At 42.0% G+C, this 19634-nt stretch overlaps 1 protein-coding gene across 2 annotated transcripts in view; it reads left to right on the top strand.

Annotated features, from left to right (window-relative positions):
* Positions 1-19634, top strand: part of slf1 (SMC5/6 complex localization factor 1) — a 97884-nt gene that overhangs the window by 14312 nt on the left and 63938 nt on the right. For both annotated transcript variants that reach the window (XM_085988757.1, XM_085988766.1), the window contains exons 4-8: positions 3211-3451; positions 7749-7911; positions 11544-11780; positions 13442-13513; positions 19031-19192. In XM_085988757.1, coding sequence (XP_085844883.1) covers positions 3211-3451; positions 7749-7911; positions 11544-11780; positions 13442-13513; positions 19031-19192 — 875 coding nt within the window. The remainder of the gene's footprint in view (positions 1-3210; positions 3452-7748; positions 7912-11543; positions 11781-13441; positions 13514-19030; positions 19193-19634) is intronic.

Below are 19634 nucleotides of genomic sequence, written 5' to 3'. Positions count from 1 at the left end.
CACCACTCTTTGGGTAACGAAGTTTCTTCTGAATTCCCTATTGGATTTCTTGATTATCTTATATTGATGGCCTCTGGTTATGCTCTTCCCCACAAGTGGAAACATTCTCTCTATATCCACTCTTATCAACATTTTTCATAATTTTAAAGACCTCTATTAGGTCACCCCTCAGCCTTTTTCCAACAGAAAAGAGACCCAGCCTGTTCATCCTTCCCTGATATGTGCATTAATTAAAAATGTCCTAGTAAAGGATCCCCTTGGAATCAGTGACCATAACATGGTTGAATTCCATATTCAATTAGAGGGTGAGAAGGTTGGATCTCAAACAAGCATGCTAAGCTTGAATAAAGGAGACTATGAAGGTATGAGAGCAGAATTGAGTAGAGTGGATTGGGAAAATAGATTAAAGGGTAAGACGATACATGACCAGTGGTGTACATTTAAGGAGTTATTTTACAACTTCCAAAAAATATATATTCCACTGAGAAGAAAAGGGTGTAAAAGAAAAGACAGCCATCCGTGGCTAAGTAAAGAAATTAAGGATAGTATTCGACTAAAAACAAGGGCATATAAGGTAGCCAAATCTATATTGGGAGGATAGAGGATTGGGAAAACTTTAAAAGACAGCAAAAAATAACAAAAAGATTGATTAAGAAAGGGAAGATAGATTATGAAAGTAAATTAGCAAAAAATATAAAAGCAGATAGTAAGAGTTTTTATAGTTATATAAAAAGAAAAAGGGTGGCTAAAGTAAATGTTGGTCCCTTAGAGGATGAGACTGGGAAATTAATGGTGGGAAATATGGAGATGGCAAAAACACTGAATATTTTGTATCAGTCTTTACAGTAGAGGACACTAAGAATATCCCAACACTGGACAAACAGGGGGCTATAGGGGGGGGGAGGAGCTAAACACGATCAAAATCACTAAGGAAGTGGTACTCGGTAAAATAATGGGACTCAAGGCGGATAAATCACCTGGACCTGATGGCTTACATCCTAGGGTCTTGAGGGAAGTGGCGGTAGGGATTGTGGATGCATTGGTAATCATTTTCCAAAACTCCCTGGACACAGCAAAGGTCCCGGCAGACTGGAAAACTGCTAATGTAACACCCTTATTTAAAAAGGGCAGTAGACAGAAGGCTGGAAACTATAGACCGGTTAGCCTAACATCTGTGGTAGGTAAAATTTTGGAGTCCATTATTAAGGAGACAGTAACAGGACATTTGGATAATCATAATTTAATAGGACAAAGTCAGCATGGTTTTATGAAGGGGAAGTCATGTTTGACAAATTTGCTGGAGTTCTTTGAGGAAGTAACATATAGGGTGGATAAAGGGGAACCAGTGGATGTAGTGTATTTAGACTTCCAAAAGGCATTTGACAAGGTGCCACACAAAAGATTATTGCTTAAGATAAAAAAATCACGGGATTGGGGATTGGATATCTAACAGAAGGCAGAGAGTTGGGATAAATGGTTCATTCTCAGACTGGCAATCCGTAACTAGTGGTGTTCCGTAGGGGTCAGTGCTGGGTCCCCAACTCTTTACAATCTATATTAACGATTTGGAGGAGGGGACCGAGTGTAACATATCAAAGTTTGCAGATGATACTAAGATGGGAGGGAAAGTAGTGAGTGAGGAGGACATAAAAAACATGCAAGGGGACATAGACAGGCTAAGTAAGTGGGCAGAGATTTGGCAGATGGAATACAATACTGGAAAGTGTGAGGTTATGCACTTTGGCAGGAAAAATCATAGAGCAAGTTATTATCTTAATGGCAAGAAACTGGAACGTACTGAAGTACAAAGGGATCTGGGGGTCCTGGTGCACGAAACTCAAAAGGTTAGTATGCAGGTGCAGCAAGTGATTAAGAAGGCCAATGGAATGTTGGCTTTCATTGCTAGGGGGATAGAATATAAAAATAGGGAGGTATTGCTTCAGTTGTACAAGGTATTGGTGAGACCACACCTGGAATACTGCATACAGTTTTGGTGTCCATACTTAAGAAAAGACATACTTGCTCTCGAGTCAGTACAAAGAAGGTTCACTCGGTTAATCCCGGGGATGAGGGGATGGACATATGAGGAGAGGCTGAGTAGATTGGGACTGTACTCATTGGAGTTCAGAAGAATGCGAGGCGATCTTATTGAAACATATAAGATTGTGAAGGGGTTGGATCGGGTGGATGCGGGGAGGATGTTCCCGATGATGGGTGAAACTAGAACTAGGGGGCATAGTCTTAGAATAAGGGGCTGCTCTTTCAAAACTGAGATGAGGAGGAACTACTTCACTCAGAGGGTGGTAGGTCCATGGAATATGCTGCCCCAAAAAGCTGTAGAAGCTACATCATTACATAAATTTAAAACAGAAATAGACAGTTTCCTAGAAGTAAAGGGAATTAAGGGTTACGGGGAGCGGGCAGGAATTTGGACATGAATCTAGGTTCGGATTGGACATGGCCCTGTGGGTAGCTGAGCGGGCCCAGGGGCCGTGTAGCCTGATCCTGCTCCTATTTCGTGTGTCTAATTCTGTTAGATTCAGGAGATGGTTCTGTGATAGTAGATTGGTGGTTAGGATCAGATCAGCCATGATCTTATTAAATGGCGGAGCAGGCTCGAGGGGCCGATTGGCCTACTCCTCCTATTTCTTATGTTCTCGCATTTCTGGTATCATCCTTGTAAATCTTCTCTGCACCCTCTCCAGTGCCTCCACATCCCTCCTATTAGAGAGGCATAGTTCCTCTGAACTGTGTGGGAGAGGTGCTAGAGGGGAAAGTGTACCACAGTGAACTGGAGAGATTAGAAGGGGCTAGAGAGGTTACAGGTGATGAGTGTCTCTAAAGTGTAGCAGGAGAGAATGTCTCTGAACTACTTCTAATCGTGTCCACGGACAGTCTATACATAGCCCAACCAGAACTGGACACACTTTTGCGCCTTGTTGAATTCGGCAAGATCTGCAACAGTGCAGGGTTCGTCTAACGATGGGCATTGCAGGAGATGTTGCATAGTCTGTGCCTCAGTTTGAGAGGAGGATTTAAGGGGACAGTGCTTTAGTGAACTGTACCTTAAGAGAAGTGACTTATAAATTACTGAACTTTATTACTTTTTATCTTTTTAATGATGCAGTATAACAGATATAAAGAGCTGCTGTAAATCTAGTACCTGAACCCAGATATCTGCTTACTTTCTTTTTCCCCCTTTCGTTTTAGGAAAGTGGGTCTTAACTAAAGATTACATCATTGACAGTGCTAAAAATGGCAGGTGGCTCAATGAAATCCAGTACGAGTGGGGATATAAAATTCAAAGTAATTCACAGTCTCCTACGCCAATGGATTCTGTACCAAAGATATGGCGCAAGGAGCTGGCCCGTTCTGGTATACCAGGAGTGTTTCACAACTGGAAAGTAGTGCTTCTGATCAGTGATGAAGCAAGGAGAGCTACTTTCAAAAGGTACTGTTCCGATGGGGCATTATTAGTAGATTATACTTAATGTTTCCATGTTCTCTAATATTTGTTTAAATTATTCTGCGGTAAATCATTTTTAAATTCCAGAAGTTTGCTGATTTCTTATGAATTGCGACATGCTGTCACATTAACTCAGCATATATCCTACGTATGTATAGCAAAATCTTGGAAAAGCGATAGTTTAACTAGAGATGAGCAAATGAACACTGAAAATGTGAAAAATATTTAATAGCAACTTTAACGTAGGAAAGCACCCCAAGGCACTTCAGAGAGACATAGGGCTAGAAATTGGGTTGCTTTGCGCCTCTCGTTTGCGCCCTCTTGAGTGCTGAGCTGTTTCCACGGCGTCCTGGTGCGCGCAATGCTAGGCCCCTCCCCGTTAATCAGGGGAGGCGGTCTGCAATGACGAGGCGCTGCTGCACGTAGCACCCCAAGAAAGCGGTGGAGCGCTTTTAATAGCGCTCCACCTCCTTGGGGCGCTACTACTGAATTTACAGTATTTAAACTGGTGAGGTTAGCGCCCCAAAATAGGTTATATCCAATTTTTCCCCCCATAATCAGATACAATGGATGCTCAGTCAAAGAAGGAGATAATAGCTTGGTCAAAGAGATCAGTTTTAAGGAGGGTCTGAAACGAGGCGAAGAGTTGGAGGGGTTTGGAGAGAGAATTATATTGCAGGGCACATTTGGCTGAAGGCAATGAAGGAAAGGATGCACAAGAGGCCAGAGTAAAAGGAGCGAGAGTTCTGGTGTTATGTGGAATGGAGACGGTTACAGAGATGGGGAAGGATGCAGTCATAGAAATTTAAACACAAGAATGAGAGTTTAAAATTGGAGGTGTTCGGACGATCAGGAGACGATGTCGATCAGCAAGAACAGGAGTGATGGGTGACTGCTACTTCATGCTGGATAGGATACGGGCAACAGAGTTTTGGACGAGCCAAAATTTAAAGGGTGGAGGTTGCGAGGCCGGCCAGGAGCCACTGGAGTAGTCGAGTCTGGAGGTGATAAAGACATGGATGAGAGATTCATTAGCAGATGGGCTGAGGTGGAGGCAGACAATGTGACGGCGGTGCCATGAGACTTCATGTGGTCCAGAGTCAATGTTAAGGAGTCCCAGGGCCACTCCCTCCAGACTGTATACCACTATGCTACCACCTCTCGTGGGTCTGTCCTGCCGATGGAACAGGACATACCCAGGGATGGTGATGGAGGAGTCTGGGATGTTGGCTGATAGTCATACTCACAGAATCATAACTATGTCAGGCTTTTACTTGACTATTCTGTGGGACAGCTCTCCCAATTTTGACACAAGTCCCCAGATGTTGGTGAGGAGGACTTTGCAGGGTCGACTGGGCTGCGTGTGCCTTTGTCGTGTCGGAATTCGATGCCGGGTGGTCCGTCCAGTTTCATTCTTGTACTTCGTTGTAGCGGTTTGATGCAACAAATGGCTTGCTACACCATTTCAAAGGGGAGTTAAGAGTCAACCACATTGCTGTTGGTCTGGAGTCACATATAGGTCAGACCAGGTAAGGACAGCAGGTTTCTTTCCTAAAAGACATTAGTGAACCAGTTGGGTTTTTACGATAATTCAATAGCTCCATCACTGATGCTAGCTTTTTATTCCAGATTTTATGTAATTAACTGAATTCAAATTTACAACCTGCCACGATGACATTTGAACTTGCGTCTTCAGATTATTAGTCCAGGCCTCCAGATGACTAGTCCAGTAACAGAACCAGTATGTTACTGTACATTACGTCTGACAGAACAGAAGCAGTGGGGGGTCAGGAGAGGTAGAGCTGGGTGTTGTCAATGTACTTATGAAGGCTGACCTTGTGTCAGGATGATATTGCCCAGGGGCAGATAGTAGATTCGGAAAGGTGAGGACCATAGATCTGAGGGTTGGGTGGGGCAAGGCACCTAAGCTAATGGTTTGGGGCCAAGAAGGTAGCTATTGCTGGAAATGCTCTGGCTACAATTTGATGGGTAGGAGTGGAATCACACCAGGGCAGTGCCACTGAGCTGGACAATGGAGGAGAGTCTTTCGAGGAGGGTGGTGTGGTGTGGTTGCCAATGTAAAAGGCTGCAGAGGGGTTCAGGAAGACAAGGCGGGAAAATGCACCACCGTCACAGGATGTCATTTGTGACTTTGATTAGGGCCATTTCAGTGCATTGACCGGGGCGGAAACCTGTTTAGAGATGCAAATGGAGTTGCAGTAAAGATGGGCACGAACAACATGTTCAAGGACTTTGGAGAAGAAAGGGAGGTTAGCGATGGGGCGGTAAATTTTGCAAGGACAGTGGGATCGAGGATGGATTCTTGGAGGGGGGGTGTGATGACAGCTGATTTCATAAGGAAGGGTATAGTACTTAAGGAGAGAGTACCGTTTATATTGTCAGTTAGCATGGTGGCGAGGAATGAAGCTGGGTGGCTAGCAAATTAATGGGAACGGAGTCGAGGGGGGAGAAGAAGGTGAATCCCATGGACGAGCTGAGTCAGCAAAGGCATGAGGGGAGATAGCGAAACTAGAGAAAGATTCATGTTCAGGACGAGGGCAGGGAAGGCCCTGGGAAGAAGGTTTAACCTGATGGGCAATGGGAACAAATGAAAGCAACAGAGGCAGCTCAAGGAATGGTCTCGAGGCCAGTGACAAAGAAGTCCATGATGTGAAAGTGCAGGGGAGATGGGTTTAAGTAGATGGCTGAAAATAGAGAAAAGGCGGCAGGGTTATCTTTATTCTCCAGGATAATCCTGGAGTCATGGGCGGTTTTGGCAGAGGAGATTGAGGCCTGGTGGAGCATGTTTTGGTACAATCAGATCTGGTGATGGATGGCTAAACCAGTTGTGCACCACATACGCTTAAATCTGCACCCCTTGAACTTGGAGCAAAGATGGGGCAATATCACGGATAATGACAGAGCAATGGCTTTATTGGGTCAAGTACATCAAAGGTGGTTCCATCTTTCAACCCTAATCTCTCTCTCATCCTCTCTCTTCCCCGTCCCTCTCTCGCGCTCTCTCTCTCTCTCTCTCTCTCTCTCTCTCTCTCTCTCCTTCGTCCCTCCCCCTCGCGCTCTCTTCTCCGTCCCTCCCCCTCGCGCCCCTTCTCCGTCTCTCCCTCCCCCGCGCTCCCTCGCCCGCTCTCTCTCTCTCTCTCTCCTCTTTACCTCTTGTGCGCTCTCACAATCAGCCGGGGAGTCCAGAACCAGGGGTCATAGTCTAAGGATAAGGGGTAAGCCATTTAGGACTGAAATGAGGAGGAATTTCTTCACCCAGAGAGTGGTGAACCTGTGGAATTCTCTGCCACAGAGGGCAGTGGAGGCCAGTTCATTAAATATATTCAAGAAAGAGTTGGATATATTTCTTGAGGTTCAAGGGATATGGGGAGAAGGCAGGGACAGGGTACTGAATTTGGATGATCAGCCATGATCTCATTGAATGGCGGAGCAGGCTCGAAGGGCCGAATGGCCTACTCCTGCTCCTATCTTCTATGTTTCTATAGTTTTTGCACTTTTCAGAAATTTGCCTACATATTTGCTCTTTTATCTCCCTCTGATTGTTTGCAGGTCTATAGTACACTCCCAGCAGTGTGATCGCCCCTTTTTTGTTCTTCAGTTCAATCCATATGGCCTCATTTGATGATCCTTCTAACATATCATTCCTCCTCAGAGCTGTAATTGTTTCTTTAATCAATACTGCAACCCCCCCTCCTTTTTTAACCAAAAGTGGTGTGTGATCAGTTTTCTTTTAACCAGCAACAAAAATATGAATAGCTGTTATTTTACACACTTTTTTTCACGAAACTGCTGTAGGTGTTGATGTGCTGCTTCTATTTTACTGGGGGATGGGAACTTCATAATAAAAAAGCACAATTTTTATATATTTATATAAATTCTTCATTTGCATGAAATAAAAACTGAGAATTCAATCTTCAAAACTCCTTTTTTTGGAAAAAGCAAATGAGGGGTTGAGAAGACACACCATTCTATCTGTCAACTCCTGTTAATGCAGAGATTGCATTCTGATGTAGTTTACATCCCTTTTTAAGCAGTAATCTCAATCGGGAACCATGTCAGACAGAAGCACTTCAATTTTCAGCTGTTGCTGGTATATTTTTGGGAGGCGGGTGGTGACGTCGTTCTATATAGTGTATTCCTTAGGGAAGTGGAAAGGGGAGATAAATGAATGCAAAACGTCACACTGGGCGTAAATTCAGTTTTATGTGAAATGTACACTTTTTTAAGGTAGAATGTATTTAAAAACTTTTTTTTTTGTTAGAGTCCTGCATGCTGGAAATGCAGCAGTGTATCATCGACCAAGAAGTAGTTGTGAAATTACACACGTATTAACAGAAAACAAGAATTATACTATGGAGAGGCTAAAAAATACATACAAGGCACCTTACTTTCCTGTAGAGTACATTGGACAATTCATATTGAAGGTAACCTACCACTGTTTTTAAACTAAAAGTTTTGTCGCTGCAACAGATGGGTAATGTGTGTTGGGATAAGAGAAACTGGTCTTCAGAGACTACTAACCATAGGCATGACTAGGCTAGTTGCATTGCTAAATCCTAAAACATTCAATTTCTATATAAAGCCAGTTTTATGGACACTTTTCACAAGGGCTTAATGGCCTGTAATTTGTGGTCAGTGGCGATGCGATAGCGATCGCCGATGACCTCAAAGAAAGCTGCCCATGGAGATCTTACTCTCTCTGTGGCGAGAACGTTGGCCTCCTTAACATGTAATTGATTGTAGCGCTGTCAATAGGGGATTCCTAACGTCGAGCAGCACCGAAGGCAACAAGCTGGCTAAACAGCCAATCACATTGAAGAATTGTTGCAGACAGCAAACCAGGAAATGAAAAGCACTGATTATCTGCACTTTTTATAAAAAAAAAAATAAAAAAAAATTAAAAAAAATATTAACAGAGAGCAAAATAAAGATTGGGACATACACATGGGGTTAAGGTTGAAGCTGAAATAGCATGAACTTTTTTAAAAATCTAGTCATTTTTATCATAATGTAGAAATTTGACATTTCCATAAATATAAAATTAGTTTTGCAGGGTCAGAACGGTTGTTTAGCAGTCAATACGCTGTCAAAATCCCAGTTACACCTATTCCAACAAGGCTTAACATTTAATGGGGTGTTTAACAGCAATATTAGTGCAGAAAAGCTTATGTTTTTGTCAGTTTCACTGATTGCCGGCTACTGGGGGGTGGGTAGGTTAGTCCAGCCCAGCCTGTCGGAGCAGTGACTGACTGATCGCAACTTCAGGAGTTCAGCATTTAGATGCGCATCTAAATGCTGAAGTCCTGACTCTGAGCTAAATGGTTTACTATTCTGGTGGTCTAGGTCTGAAGACCAAGATACTTGTAAGAATAGCCTCAGACTTTAAATTGTGGAAAAACCCCAAACAGCATTCTAGATTATATTCTTTCAAGCTTGGAGTTGTTTCTTGAGCATTTTGAGATATTACACAAGTGTGAAGTACTGGTGATTGCAGGCCTTCACTGATGTTGGCAGTGGTACAAGCAAGTTGAGTGATGAAAGGAAAATGTACAACATTAAAATGTATTGGCTAAAAAATTTTTTTTCTATGGTACCACTATGCTAAATATACCCAATGTCGCTGCATGTACCTCACCTTGTTGCACTATGAGCAGCTTGGATTCTACAACAATTCTTTCAGTGAATTCAGCTAATCTTTAAAGCTGATTTGTTTTAATCGTGTGTTTCTAGGAAATTAGGATTGTAGTGAGTGTAATAATTTTAAATTAAAAAATAGTAGAGAGAAAAGAATGCCACTTCATAAAACACTGTTGATGCAAGCTCTGATTTCTCCTAAACAGTTTAGTGTTGGCGCAAAAATCAAGTCTCTTTTATTGCCTTTTATCTCCAGTTTGCTCGATTCTCAAATCCTGTTTGCTCAGACCAGGAGCTATGATCTGATGTTCATCATTCAAATGAATCATCTGATTTGTAAAATAATTTCAACACTAGAAGCATCAACCTAGCTAGATGGAGGACTGCTATAGAAAGTAAAAATGCAGGTGACCACATTAGGGCACTAGAATTCTGCTCATTTTTGTCTTTACTGCACTTGCTTTCAAATGTTCCAAGTCTAAAAATAGCAATCTCATGGCAAATTTAGAGGAGCAGAAAGAAACTAAATTGAGCAGGCTGACTCATGTTTATTGCTATAAACAGATATTAGAAAACTTTTTCTCTTTTGAGCAGATTGCAAGATACAATATAATGTGGAAGATGTGATTGTTTTGTAGTGAATTCTGAATCTTAGTTATATAACAGTTTTGAGTGGTTAGCAGTATACAAGGGGGGTTGATAAAAATAGAAACTTGTATTATTATGTTTCTGTAAATGTTTAAATTCTGATTTAGCCAATCAAATGAATGCTGTGGCATGGTTATGTCACAAAATTGTTGATTTGATGGTAGTTGGGATGTCTGAATGCAGAAAGCCAGCTTTTGATGTGTCAGCCAGTGGCTCAGTTGGTAGCACCCTTGCCTGAGTCAGAAGGTTGTTGTTTCAAGTCCCACTCCAGAGACTTGAGCACAAAAATCTAGGTTGACACTCCAGTGCAGTACTGAGGGATTGCTGTACTGTTGGAGGTGCCGTCTTTCAGATGAGACGCTAAACCAAGGCTTCGTCTGTCCTCTCGGGTGGATGTAAAAGATCCCAAGGTACTATTTTGAAGAAGAGCAGGGGAGTTATCCCTGATGTCATGACCAATATTATCCCTCAATCAACATCACTAAAACAGGCTATCTCGCCATTATCACATTGCTGTTTGTGGGAGCTTGCTGTGCATAAATTGGCTGCTGTGTACCCTACATTACAACAATGACTACACTTCAAAAAGTACTTCATTGGCTGTAAAGTGCTTTGGCACGTCTGGTGATCGTGAAAGGTGCTATATAAATGTTCTTTTTCTTCCTTTTTATTTTTCTTTTTCTTTCGGCTGCAGGACCTGCAGTTTAAAGTATGAATGTATGTATGGTATGCGAGATGATGGCTAATACTGACTTTTGTTTAGTTCACGAGTCGGCTCCCTGTACTAAGACTAAATCTATCTCTTTTTCCTGGTAACAGAATTATGTAGTTTTTCAAGCCAGACTCTCTCTCAATTCATTCTCAGGATGTGAATGTCACTGGCAAGACTGGCATTTATTGACAATCCCCACTTCGTGCAAACACAGGGAGCAGCAGGCTTCTGATGCCACTCGCCCAAAATTTGAACTGAACAAGTGCCATCGTAAAAGCAGCTTTATAACTGAATATTTTGTAATACCATTTTGACAGTTTTGCATCGTTGCATATTATTCCTTTAATTTGCAATGTGACAGTCTAACAAATTTAGGCTCTTGTAAGTTGAAGGCTTTTTACTGCTGAAGGAGCTGATACTTGGAGAGAGAATTCATCTGACCAGTCCTTTTGAGGAAAGGGGCCTTTACCAAATCACTGGGTTGCTGAAGGAGAAAACTCGGTCTGCAACAATTAATCTAGAATCGTTGCCCAGCACAACTTCATGATTATCTTCCAATCATCAAAAGGCTCTTTTCTAAGTTCTATTGACGAAAAGCATAAACTGACCCCTTATGGAGTGTTACTCTTTTTTTGTATCTGTTTATTCTATTTTGTAGTATAGGCCTTGCATTGTACATCCTGTTAACTAATTTGCAGACAAATATCCCAATGATTTAAGCCTACACAGTCTGGTCCTGTGATATTACTGTTTTCCAACTGGATTGATTAGTAGTAGCAATTCTAACACAAGTTGCTGCAGTTGGATTAATTTTTAGACCTAGGCCATGTCAACCTCTGTGAGGCCAAATCTAGTAAGAAGCATATACCTGTTCGTAGGGACAAGATCTGCTCATAGAAAGCACTGTACAAACATTTATAAAGAAAAGTTGTTTTAAAACTGAGACACTAAAAGAGAGGAAACATTTTTAGGCTCAAGTAACTTAGAATTTGTTTACCACCACAGGTATTTTTTGTTTATGGCAATTTCTAGCTTTGTAATCATTTAAATTTTGATTTGCAGCATCTTTGTTCTAAAATGTTTAACGAGGACCTTGAGATCTCGTATGCGAATATTCTGGATGTTGATCACATATCCTCAAGTTCTTTTCTGGATTCAACATTGGATGCTACACAGGTCCTGCAGCCAAATACCCTTTTCCAGGAAATAAAACCTGACGAGTCCTCTGTCTTCATTCCATCAAATATCCAGAGTGACCCATTTAAACACAGACTTCAGATGTGCCTCAGTTTACCTGAGGTAAGGTTGCAGAAGTGTTTTAAAAGATCTTGTGCAGGGTCTTAAAAGAAGTAACTGCAGAGATGGTGGATGCATTGGTTGCAATATACCAAAATTCCCTGGACTCTGGAGAGGTCCCAGCGGATTGGAAAACCGCAAATGTAACACCCCTATTTAAGAAAGGAGGGAGGCAGAAAGCAGGAAACTATAGATCAGTTAGCCTAACATCTGTCATTGGGAAAATGCTGGTGTCCTTCATTAAGGAAGCAGTAGTGGGGCATTTGGAAAATCATAATGCAGTCAAGCAGAGTCAGCATGGTTTTATGAAAGGGAAATCATGTTTAACAAATTTGCTGGAGTTCTTTGAGGAGGTAACGAGCAGGGTGGACAAAGGTGAGCCAGTGGATGTGGTGTATTATGATTTCTAGAAGGCATTCGATAAGGTGCCACATAAAAGGTTACTGCATAAGATAAGAGCTCACGGAGTTGGGTTAATATATTAGCATAGCTAGAGAATTGGGTATCTAACAGAAAGCAGAACCGGGATAAATGGGTCATTATCCGGTTGGCAAACGGTAACTAGTGGGGTGCCACAGGGATCGGTGCTGAGGCCTCAACTATTTACAATCTACATTAATGACTTGTATGAAGAGACCGAGTGTAATGTAGCCAAGTTTGCGGATGATAAAAAGATGGGTGGGAAAGCAAGTTGTGCAGAGGACTGGAAAGGGATATAGACAGGCTAAGTGAGTGGGCAAACATTTGGCAGATGGAGTATAATGTGGGAAAGTGCAAGGTTATCCACTTTGGCAGGAAAAATAAAAAAGCAAACTATTATTTAAATGGAGAGAAATTACAAAATGCTACACTTCAGAGGGACCTGGGGGTCCTTGTGCATGAAACACAAAACGTTAACATGCAGGTACAGCAAGTAATTAGAAGGGCAAATGGAATGTTGGCCTTTATTGCAAGGGGGTTGGAGTATAAAAGCAGGGAAGTCCTGCTACAACTGTACAGGGTATTGGTGAGACCACACCTTGAGTACTGTGTACAGTTTTGGTCATCTTATTTAAGGAGGCAGTTCAGAGACGATTCACTCGGTTGATTCCTGAGATGAGGGGGTTGACTTATGAAGAAAGGTTGGGCCTATACTCATTAGAATTTAGAAGAATGAGAGGTGATTTTATTGAAACATATATAAGATACTGAGGGGGCTCTAAGGTAGATGCAGAGAGGATGTTTCCCCTCGTGGGGAAATCTAGAACTCGGGGACATAGTTTCAGAATAAAGGGTCGCCCTTTTAGAACTGAGATGAGGAATTTCTTCTCTGTGGGTCGTAAATCTGTAGAATTCTCTGCCCCAGAGAGCCGTGGAGGCTGAGTCATTAAATACATTTAAGGTGGAGATAGACAGATTTTTGCAAGATAAGGGAGTGAAGGGTTATGGGGAGCGGGCAGGGAAGTGGCTTTGAGCCCAAGATCAGCCATGATCGTATTGAATGGCGGAGCAGGCTCGAGGGGCCAAGTGGCCAAGTGGCCTGTTCCTGCTCCTATTTGTTATGTTATGTTCTTGTGTTTTTTTTTAATTCTTCACTAACATCATGATGGTTTCAAAATTTCAGGAGGTGGGAGGGTGGTACTTCAGATGGTTTTTCTTGCGTTACTGTTTTTTTTTTACCTTAGACAATACGAAGCAAGTATGTACCATCGGGTATAGGATGCTGTTTATATACCTCAACAACTGGGCATCATCAGGTATGCTGATTTTAAATTGGTTGTGAATGTTAAAAACCTCAATGGTGTTCTGTAATGTATTACAATGTGGTACTTTTAATTTTTTTAAATTCCAATTAAAAAGAATAACCAGAAAAAACAAAGACAAATGATTAATTGTACTGGATTTTTTTTAATGTTCACTACTTATTTGTGTTCACAACAAAATGCAGTTAAGACATGTCTATGTCTCCCTTTATCTGAAACTAGCATTCTTGTGTGTGCTGTACATGGCATGGCTTATGTCTAGAGAATTTTGTATATTCTGTCATTTTCTACACAAGAATCCTTTGCAGAAGCCATCTCTATCTTCCACATTGTATTAACCTTTCTCAAATCTCATATGAAAAATATATAATCTATAATAGAAATTTAACATGGCAGCAATCCCCATCTTGTTTCATTCATTTGCGTTAGATTATGAATGTTTAAGCACTAGTACAGTGTAGTGACTGAATTGAGAATTAAAGAGGAGCTGACAGGACGAGAAACAGCCAAGTATCTCAGTCGCTCCACTGTGAATCTCTCCTAGGTAGAGAAGCAAAGCACCTAAAGTGTCCCTGGCTTAGAGAAAGGCTGTGGAAAAAAGATTCCATTCTTAAATGTCAAGGCCGATTACCAAATAGGCTCCCAAGAGTAGGCCTTTAATCTCTTATTTATTCAGAAGAAGACAACTCTGAAGGATGTATATTAGCATAGAAACAGTAAGCTCCTGATTACTGTAATACAAAAGCAAAATACTGTGGATGCTGGAAATCTGAAATAAAAACAGAAAATGCTGGAAATATTCAGCAGGTCAGGCAGCATCCATTCAGTTTGTACGGTTGACCCCGAGCTTCCGGTCGCCTGTCACTTTAATTCTCCGCTCCACTCCCACTCAGACCTCACCGTCCTCGGCCTCTTGCACTGTTTCCAATGAAGCTCGAGGAACAGCACCTCATCTTTCGATTAGGCACTTTACAGCCTTCTGGACTTAACATCGAGTTCAACAATTTCAGACCATAACCTCTGCCCCATTTTTTTTTTCTTTCTCTCTCTCACATGGCAGCTGTCTTTCATTCTGCCAGTGCCATTTACACTTCATCTAGAGCCATCTTTTGTTTCTTAACTTGTCCCATTACCATCTCCTTTTGCCTTGCACCATCATCCCTTTTGTCTCTTAATCTCTCCTGCCTTCCATCCTATCACAGACCTTCCCTTTTGTTCTTTCCTCCCCTCCCCCTTTCCCTGCCCCTACACTTGCTTAAAAACCTGTTCCATTTCCAGCTTTTTCCAGTTCTGACAAAGGGTCATTGACCTGAAACGTTAACTGTTTCTCTCTCCACAGATGCTGCCTGACCTGCTGAGTATTTCCAGCATTTTCTGTTTTTATTTTAGCTCCTGATTAATGTTGCCCGTAAGAGTTAACTACAAAAATTCTCATCCATTCTGATGTTTCTATAAGATGTAGGGCAAAATGGGATTCAGCAGGTCTCTATGCTCTTAATACTCCAAGTGGTAAGCTGGGAGAGAATTAATCTCTTGAGCTTGTGCAGATGTTTGTTGCACCTTGGGATCCAGTTGCTGAATCCACTCCTCCATCTATCTTTCTGGATGCAAGGGCTTCCCTACACAAGGCAACAATACTGCTACATAGCTTTGACACTTTCTCAAGAATATCTACAAGCTATCTGCATTCCATTATTTTCTAAAAAACTAAAATTAAATATTGCAAATGTTAAAATATTGGATTTTATAAATAGGGGCATATAGTACAAGAGTAAAAAGTATTGATTTCATACAAAACATTTTTTAGAGTACTGTATACAGTTTTGGGTGCCCCATTAAATAAAAAACATTCAAGTCATTGTGAGCATTCAGCGTAGGTTCACCAGGATGGTGTTGAGGATGGGAAACAATAATTATGAGGAGAGATTTGAGATACTGGGACTATTTCCACTGGAACAGAGAAGCCCAAGAAGAAATTGAATAGGGGTTTTTAATATTATGTAGACCTTTGATAAAGCGAATAGGTAAGACTATCTGGAAGTCAATGTTGAGGTGAAAATTTAAATGATAAATAAAAAATTCAGAGTAAGGAGCAATGTTGCGAAAGACTCCTAACACAAAACTGAATAGGCAAAACGCCTATTCTGAAATTTCTAATTTTGTGAATTTTACCTTTTTTTAAGATGTGCACAGCATGATTTTACTAATAACTTGTCTACTGAGTGAACAATTCTATTTCATAGAATCCTAGAATAATACAGCACAGAGGAGGCCATTTGGCCCATTGTGCCTGTGTCAGCTCTTTCAAAGAGTTATCCAATTCCCTTTTGAAAGCTATTATTGAATCTGCTTCCAGCACCCTTTTCAGGCAGTGCATTCTAGATCATCATAATTCTGCATAATTTTTTTTTTCACGTTGCCTCTGGTTCTTTTGCCAATTACCTTTAAATCTGTGTCTGGTTACTGACACTTCTGCCAGTGGAAACAGTTTCTCCTTATTTACTCTCAAATCCCTTCAAGATTTTGAACACCTCAATCAAGTCTTGCCTTAATCTTCTCTGCTCTAAAGAGAACAACCCCAGTTTCTGTAGTCTCTTTGTGTAACTAAAGTCTTTCATTTCTGGTGCCATCCAAGTAAATCTCCTTACCTCCTGACTCCCCAAAGCCTTTCCACCATCTACAAACCATAAGTTGTACTCTCTCTATTTCCTTCCAGTAAGGAGTGTGATGAAATACTCTCCACTTGCCTGGATGAGTACAGCTCCATCAACACTCAAGAAGCGCGACACCATCCAGGACAAAGCAGCCCACTTGATTGGCACCCTATCCACCACATTAAACATTCACTCCCTCCACCACCGGCGTACCATGGCTGCAGTGTGTACCATCTACAAGATTCACTGCAGCAACTCGCCAAGACTTCTTTGGCAGCACCTCCAAAACATATGACCTCTACCACCTAGAAGGACAAGGGAAGCATAGGAACACCTCACCGCGTTCAAGTTCCCCTCCAAGTCACACACCATCCTGACTTAGAAATATATCGCCGTTCCTTCATGACTGGGTCAAAATCCTGGAACTTCCTCCCTAACCCCACTGTGGGAGTGCCTTTACCACACAGACTGCAGCGGTTCAAGGCGGTGGCTCACTACCACCTTCTCACGAGCAATTAGGAATGGGAAATAAATGTTGGCCTTGCCAATGACACGCACATCCTGTGAATGAATTTATATAAAACACTATTTGCCTTTAACAAGTCTGCTGGCTTTCATTTATTAACTCATATATTTCAAAGTACCAATTAATTTTGACTTGGTCTCTCAAAGTTTCCCCAACACTGATGTTGGGCTGACTGGTCTGTAGTTGCCAGGTTTATCCCTCTTCCCCTTTTTTTTTGAAAGGGGTATAACATTTTCAGTTCTCCAGTCCTTTGGCACCACTCCCATATCCAAGGAGGATTGGAAGATTGTGGCCAGAGTCTCCCCATTTTCCACCTTTACTTCCCTTGACAACCTAGGATGCATCCCATCTGGACCGGGAGACTTTTCTACTTGAGCACTGCCAATTTCTCTACTACCACCTCCTTTACTGTGACATTGGCAGCATCATCCTCTTTAGTGAAAACACATTTAGTACCTCAGCTATGCCCTCTGCCTCCAAGAAGATTTTTTTGCTTCCTAAACGTTCCTACCCTTCCTTTGACTATCCTTTTTACTATTTATTATGTTTATAAAATACTTTTGGGTTCCCTTTTATGTTATCTGCTAATTTATTCTCATACACTCTTTTTGCCCCTCTTATTTTCCTCATTCTCTTCTCCCCTGTTCTCTAATGAATTATGAATCTGATGTTTATCATTAGCTTCCTTTTTCTGTTTAATTTTAATTTCATCTTTAGTCATCCAGAGAACTTGGCTTTGGATGCCCTTCCTTTCCCCCTCGTGGGAATGTGTCTAACCTGTAGCTAAACTGCCTCTCTTCTTTGAAGGCATCCCATTGCTCATTTGCTGTTTTACGTGCCCATCTTTGATTCCAATTCACCTGGGACAGATCCTTTTTCAACTCACTGAAATTAACTCTCTTCCAGTTGAGTATTTTCCCATTTGATTTTTCCCTGTCATTTTCCATAACTATTCTAAATCTAATGATATTGTGATCACTGTTTCCCAAATGCTCTCCCACTGAAAATTGCCCCACTTCATTCCCCAGAACTAGATCCAGCACTGCTGCTTTCCTCGTTGGGCTGGAAACCTACTGATCAAGAAAGTTCTCTTATACACAGTTCAGGAATTTCTCCCCCTCTTTGCCCTTTACACTGTTATTTTCCAGTCTATATTGGGATAATTAAAGTCATTACTCTAAAGTTCTTGCATCTTTCTGCAATTTGCCTGCAAATTTGCTCCTCTATCTCCTTCCTATTATTTGGTGGCCTATAGTTTACGCCCAGAAGCGTAATAGCTCTTCTATTGTTTGTTAATTCTAACAAAATAGATTCTGGGGGAGAAATTCACTTTGCAACTGGGCACGGCGAAAGTACCGACGCCTGGGAAATTGATGTGGAGGTTTGCGGCGGCGGTAAACACTAGCGCCACGATCACCCGCGCCTGGAGATTGTGACATCATTGCTGTGCGCATCACCCCAGACCTGAATCGCGGCTGCACCCCCCTGCAGCATTGCCGGTGACAACACTGACAGCTACAGGAGGTGTTGTTCGGGAGGCTGGGCGCTTCGGGGGCGCAAATAAAGGGGATGTTGGCATGGGTAGGAGAATCATTTTAACGACGTTGCAATTGAATTTTATGATTGCTCCTGGGCCGCAATCGATCAGCCTGGCACCCTGCTGATCAGGCTGGATCGCAGCTGCCATCGGGGACCAGCTAACTGGTCCTAATGCAGAGCCTGCAGCGATAGCTCTTCCCGTTAAAGGAGGGAAGGAGCATCGGATCACAACAGCGCTGCACAGGACATTGTGCAGCGCTGCACCACTAACGCCCCGTCTGCGTCCTTTAGCGCTCCAGGAAGGAAGTGTAGTGCTTGATTTAGCATTGCACCTCCTTCCTGGAGCGCAAACACCGAATTTGGCAAAAGCTGAGAATTATTAGCGCCTGGCGCTAAGTTTCCCAGCTTTCAAATGTTAGCGCCCCAAACGGGGTGATAATGAATTTCTCCCCCTTTCTTTGAACCCTCAAGTACATCATCCCTTTCTAGTGCTGTAACACTAATAGGCATTTCATAAAATGAGTAGTATCGATGACGTGAAAGAGCATATATCGTCATATGGCATGGTGAAAACGGTGTCCGCATCCCAACCAGATAGTAATGAGTTCAGTAGTAACTCCGCTGTCTGTCAGTTGAAATTACTGTTTCATATTATCCTTAAAGCTGAGTTGCTGAAGGTCTTTCCAAAGTGAGAGTACATCAGCATTTTCTCTCACTCTGACTGGGAGTTCATTTGGCTTTAGTTTGAATGCTTGAACATGTAATCAATCTTAAAATAACTTCTACTTGCAGATTCGAGTGATGATGTTCCCTGGAGTTACAATTAATAGAATTGAAGGTATTTTGGAGGGGCAATTCTATATGGAAGCATTGAAGGAAATACGCTTCCACTTGTCATCCAAATTTTTTCCACCTGCACATCTTCTGCAGTCTCTTTTGCAACTGATTCTGGAGGTGAGTTGAAAAGCTTCAGTGCTTAATTAAATCTCTTCATCTCTAACGATGTTATTTTTCTTTCTTTTGGGTGGGAGGAGCTTAGAGATGTGGGTACCACCAGCATGATTTTTTTTATTCGTTCATGGAATGTGGGTGTCGCTGACAAGGCCAGCATTTATTGCCCATCCCTAATTGCCCTTGAGAAGGTGGTGGTGAGCTGCCTTCTTGAACAGCTGCAGTCCGTGTGGTGAAGGTACTCCCATAGTTCTGTTAGGGAGGGAGTTCCAGGATTTTGACCCAGTGACGATGAAGGAACAGTGATATATTTCCAAGTTGGGATGGTGTGAAAAGTTTTGCGCAGCCAAATGGCTCAAAAATGAGGACATGATTGCTTTTTTTGCTTAACTGTCTCCAATTGCCCATCCTAGTTTTAACAGTATGCAAAAAGACTTGCAGAATT

The sequence above is a fragment of the Somniosus microcephalus genome, chromosome 1 (genome assembly GCF_052327205.1).
Source record: "Somniosus microcephalus isolate GS21.2 chromosome 1, FLI_Smic_1.0, whole genome shotgun sequence".
Taxonomy (NCBI): Eukaryota; Metazoa; Chordata; class Chondrichthyes; order Squaliformes; family Somniosidae; genus Somniosus; species Somniosus microcephalus.
This window is presented reverse-complemented; position numbering and strand designations above follow the sequence as displayed.